This window comes from Oncorhynchus gorbuscha, linkage group LG02 (genome assembly GCF_021184085.1).
Source record: "Oncorhynchus gorbuscha isolate QuinsamMale2020 ecotype Even-year linkage group LG02, OgorEven_v1.0, whole genome shotgun sequence".
Taxonomy (NCBI): Eukaryota; Metazoa; Chordata; class Actinopteri; order Salmoniformes; family Salmonidae; genus Oncorhynchus; species Oncorhynchus gorbuscha.
Window position 1 is genome coordinate 79,932,930 of NC_060174.1, and position 5,906 is coordinate 79,938,835.

Consider the following 5,906-nt stretch of genomic DNA (forward strand, 5'->3'; position numbering starts at 1 on the left):
AGGTTAATCCAGCATGCTACAGGGACAGGTTAATCCAACATGCTACAGGGACAGGTTAATCCAACATGCTACAGGGCCAGGTTAATCCAGCATGCTACAGGGCCAGGTTAATCCAGCATGCTACAGGGCCAGGTTAATCCAGCATGCTACAGGGCCAGGTTAATCCAGCATGCTACAGGGCCAGGTTAATCCAACAGTGCCAGTGTTTACAGCTGTGGGTGGAGCCAGACGATACCAGCCTTCAGCTGCTGGAAGCACACTAAACTACTAACTATTGAAGTGAAATTCTTCTGGCAGGTGAGACGAGCACCACCTCCTCCTCCTTCACACTTTACCAAGCAGCAGGTCTGAGTACAAGCCCCTAGCTAACACTTCCTCCAACCTGGCAACCTCTAATACCTGGACTGACTGACATCTACCAACCTGTCAACCGCTGCCCCAGAATACGCAGGCAGAACTCAGGCTGCTTTTAGGACAATAACATCAACACAACTCAGTCAGTCTTATGAGAGAGGTGGAGAAATTACTTGATATAATCAGGGTTGATTCTAATAATCCCCTCCGTTTCAGTTCATTCCTTAATATTATATTAAACTATAAAATTCTGTTTATAAAATGTATTATATTGACTGCTTATATAACTTCGTAATAGAGTATAATTACTGTATAATTCCATTGCATCACGGTTGTGTTCTATTCTATGAGATCAGGTCTTACATCTGTGCATGTGTTTACAACCCGTTTGTTTAACACACTCATTCCATCCCAGAGATAGTTGCCACTGTATAAGACACTATCAGGCTTGCCAGTCAGGGCTGCAGCCTGGCACATCTCTTGGCTGGCTCCTCAGTGCCAAGGCTGGATGGCAGCGCAGGCCAACCAGGGCTTTAAAGCATGGAGGGAGGACAGAAATTGAACACAGAACCAGAGCACATCTTGGCCAGCCACAGAGGGAGTGTGAGAAAGCCAAAGCCCTCCTTGTTCTGTCCCCTTTACTGGGCTCTGTACACACACAAACCAGTGTGAGCTCTCATTGTAGGCCAGCTGATCACAGCCCCTCACTGATGGACTCCACAGACCCCATGCTTTCTGAGATAGGGGGCCTTTTAACCTGTCATATACAGAGGAGAACAGAAGGTGATGGTTGTGGGTGGTAATGTAAATGTTGGAGGGGGGGGCAGTTAGTGTGTGAGTGTGTATGTGCGCATGCATGCATATGTACAGTATGTGTGTTTGTAGGTATGTGTGTGTGCATATTTGTGTGCGCATGTGTATGTGTTTCTGTGTGTTCGGGATGCATATTGTGTGTGTTTTTGTGTAAGTGAGTGTGTGTGTGTAAATGTGTGTGGGTGAGAGAGGTGGAGTTGTTTTAAAAAGGAGGACAAGAGCATCAGCGGAATTTGTACACCAATGAGGGGTGTCGGCCTGGAGGGGGTGAGGCGGGGGCCGTAACTTATTAATGGTCATGGGGCCGTGATGCTGGGATGCTATGCTACTATGACGCAGCATGGGATACTATGATGCTGTGCTTGGGCCAACCTGATCACAGAATTATCAATGTACAGTGCCTAGTGAAAGTCTGCACACCCCATTCAGTCTTTAAATTTAGCCTTAAATGTCAATCTGAAAATGATTCATGTTTTTCCTACAGATCGACAAAGCATAGTCAATATTTTCAAAGTGAAAGAAAATTATGGAAAACTTTCAAAATAAAAAAATAAAAAGCTGTACGTCTTCACACCCCAGAGTAAATAATTGGTGGCAGCACCTGAATAAGATTCTACCAACTTTGCACAACACTTTGGGCAACATACACCGTGTGTACAAAGCATTAGGAACATCATCCTAATATTGAGTTGCACCTCCTTGTGTCCTCAGAACAGCCTCATCAGGGCATGGACTCTACAAGGTGTCAAAAGCGTTCCACAGTGATGCTGGCCCATGTTGACTCCAATGCTTCCCACAGTTGTGTCAAGTTGGCTGGATGACCTTTGGGTGGTGGACCAATCTTGATAAACACGGGAAACTGTTGAGTGGGAAAATGCAGTTCTTGACACACTCAAACCGATGTGCCTGGCACCTAGTACCATTCCCCGTTCAAATGCAATGAAATATTTTGTCTTGCCCATTTACCCTCTGAATGGCACACATACTCAATCCATGTCTCAATTGTCTCAAGGCTTAAAAATCCTTCTTTAACCCGTCTCATCCCCTACACTGATTGAAGTGGATTTAACAGGTGACATCAATAAGGGATCATAGCTTTCACTTGGATAGTCTATCTCACGGAAAGAGCAGGTGTTCCTAGTGTTTTGTACACTCACTTTTTGTCAAAATTGCTCATGCTCTGTAAATATGGTTGGGAATCATTGATAGACAACAATATTCAAACCTTATCTCTGATGTTCAAACAAATTTATGTCAGAATTGAGACTAGACCACTCAACAACCCCTCTTAGAAAGCCATTCTGGTGTGTCGTTGGCAATAACATTTCTGTAATTGTGTTTTGGGTGTGTATACTTCTACTAGGCACTGTACAAGAAGGACTTCACTCAGTTATCAACTCTCTGGGTACTAAAGGTACTGTATTGCCTGGCTGTCTGAACAGGTGAGACTACTCCAAAATGTGTCAAAATCCAGAGATGAAACCCTTCAAATAAAGTGATAACACTCTTCAAAGGTCCCTGGAACATTAGTTGCCAGCACAAATACATGGAATTCCCCATCAGCAATACAGCACCTCCTATCCACAAACACCTGAATCTCCATCATTTGAAAACATGAAGGGCTAAAAGTACTAGAATTATTGACCCATTCTGCTCTGCTTTGTGTACTCTGTTCAGACCTGTTTGCCTGATCCAGTATAAACCCCATCTTCTACCTGTGTGGGAAAACTATAGTAGCTACGCATTTGATTCTTTCCTGCACACAGCCCCTAGCTACAACATCTGAACTGCCACTTAATTATATATGTTAATTTATCCTGCTCATACATAATCATAACTCCTGAGGAAGCTGGTGCGATATTGCAGTTTAATTTTTTTTACAGCATGGTCGTGGGTCCAACTGGCCTGCTTTTTATAATCTAGAATGAAAAGGACTGGAATGCACTGAACAGCTCTACGGGAATACCCATGGTGCAATGCAACTGGACTCCCGGGGGGGCCCATGCTTCTGGCTGCCCCAGAGATGCAAATAAGATAACTTACACAATCACACATTCCATTTAGCGGGAAGTTAGCCAACATAGTCACTTAGACAGCCATCTCTTGATTATAACTTAGCACAAGGTTCCATAGCTTTACCCCAGTCTTTTCTTAGCACATGCCCTCATTCTGTTTTGAATGGACTTCAAAATGTTGAATTCTAATGCTATTTATGACAGATTTTTAGTGTTTACAGACTGAAGATTCATCCTTGTTGGCACGTTTTCAAAACTGGATCACTGCTACTACATTAAGACCATTGATTGTTAAAAAACATCAACTATTTAACAAGAGGAGCAAGAGCATCTCTCCCTCATAGTTTGTGACCCATTAATGACCGTAACTAAATGAAGCACTATGCTATGCTTTGTCAAAGCAAAGCATTCATATTCTGAATAGGAAAACCTGAAATCCTAGGGAACTGTAACCAGTGTCTGGGTCTGTGGCTGGAGGTAGTTATGTAACCAGTTATCCTCTGAGAATTAAAGAAACAAGACCACTTACTGAAGGTGGAAGTGTGTGATGTGAGAGATTCCCTATGGCACTACAATACTGTCATCTCACTCAACTGCCATGCAAACCATGGCCCAGCTCCTGAGCTCCAACAAACAATTTAGCTCAGAATGAATAGTAACATAAGAAACGTCAGGTCCTTATTGCTAGTTTTACAGTTCATTACTACTGTAGCTACGCCTCCCTGAGTGTACTTTACTACCTAATAATGGTACCTAATCCGTAATAGTGGTAGAATAGAAACCCATATATCGGCCAGATAAGGTGCCAAACACTTGCCCTCTGCTGGTGAGAGATTAGCCAACATAGACACTGATGGCACACGGCCTGGCCTCTCCATCCATGCACCAGAGAGCCTGTTGCTGTGAAGGTTCATCCTCAACCCCAGCCTTGTCAACAGGTCTCACCTGAGGGAAAGGACCTTTCATTGTGACATAACTAATTGAATAACACCTGTTGACTATGAGCTTGACCACCTAATGGAAATCTATACCTACTCCTTTGGGAGATCAGTGTTCAGCAAGTGTTCAGTTTATGGTTTTGGTTGGATTTAGTTCAATCTCATTGATTGTGCTTGCTGCGATGTCCATCATCAACAACACTAATGTCACTATATTGGAGTCCTGAATACACTCAAGACAGTGATGCAGGAGCAGCAATGGCTCAAAGTCCTCTCTCAGCTGGTCTAATAAGACAAAAAGGGGTATGTTTGCTCATCACAGACAACATAATGAACACTATCCTTTGTGGAATCTGGAAGCCACTGCATGATCATGTAATTGCTAAATTATTGAGATGTAATAAACATGTAATAAACATTGTTGCCATTGTTTACTCATTTTTTACCATAACACATTCATTCAAGTATTGCATGTATGATCCATGTATGATCATGTACCTGCCACGAGCTGGATGGAATCTCAGCGAATTTCCCGAGTCCTCCGAAGGTGTAGCATCTGTACATATGGTCCAGGGACTCCGAGCAGTGCCAAAGTAAGCCGAAGCTCACCGAGTCCTTGTTTTTCAGATGGTCCTTGACAATCCACGCAGATGATATAAAGCTGAAACTACAAATAGCGACCAGAGCGGAGGACAGGAAGACCCAAAAGCAGCCCACACAGCTGAACATCCTCGCAGCTTGGGGCAACGAGTAGCTCAGAGACAGATCGATCCCAACCCCGGCTTCTTTCTTCTTCCGATCCAGCAATGAATGCATTTGGAGCTCACACACCCAGAAGAGATCAACTGAAGCTCTCCCCAACAAATGTTACACCAGCAGCCTCCTGCAGCAAAATAACTAGTTAACAATTTGTTATCCGTGATGATTTAAAGGGATAATTCAGTGACCCACACATCGGCTCGTGATTTCATAAAAGAGTCAAACATGAGCACTTCTCGGTAAACAAGCTGCCACCTCAACAACAAGTAATGTCTCCTTTAAATAGGCTATCCGCGACTATACTTGAGAATCTAGAAATACGAGTCACGGCAGGACACAAATGCTGTTTGTCACACCCGAAACAGAGTTGCGCAACTGTCATTCCGTAGATAGTTCCATATTTCCATGCGGCGACCATCAAATTATCTTAATCGAATTTATTTGACTCAAAACGCAAAATAAAACATATGTTAGTGTTGCAGTTGCTGTCTATAGGTCCGGGGATTTGAGTCGCCGCGCTTTGTTCAGCAGGAGAAGCCGTGGTTTTGGTTACGCGTGGTAACCAGTGGGCAACACAACAAAGGTGTCCACGTTGGCGCGCGCGTCATTGCGCACAGGGAATACTCAAGTGGGCGTATCCCCATCAAGAGAAATGTTGAACACCTTCACTTGTGTCCTCATGTTACTTATGGTAGGTAAATACATGTTTAGAGCAAAGTGATACTAAACCACAAAGATTGCCCATTTGGCTAAACATTTGCTAAATTGCCCATGTTTTACTACAATTGTCTGTGGGAAACAAGAGGAACTAATATTTACAGTGAAATAACCTAGTCCTAATTATTACTATTGGACAAAACGCTATTTTTGTCGTTTAAACAAACATCCGAATCACTGAATATTATATACTTATTGCTAATCATTTGTAGTTAGACATTTATCTCTCATGTATGTTTCAATACAGTCCACATTGCCCCCCACTGGTTAAATGGCATTGCAACAAGAAAAATCAGATTTTGCTATTTGA

General features: G+C 43.1%; 1 protein-coding gene across 1 annotated transcript in view; it reads right to left on the reverse strand.

The window, feature by feature from the left end:
* LOC124010601 (transmembrane protein 211-like) overlaps window positions 1–5,396 on the reverse strand; it is a 171,713-nt gene extending 166,317 nt beyond the window's left edge. The window contains exon 1 of the mRNA XM_046323257.1: window positions 4,619–5,396. Within this exon, the coding sequence (XP_046179213.1) occupies window positions 4,619–4,936 (318 nt within the window). The 5' untranslated portion in view covers window positions 4,937–5,396. The remainder of the gene's footprint in view (window positions 1–4,618) is intronic.
* Window positions 5,397–5,906: the final 510 nt, after the last annotated feature.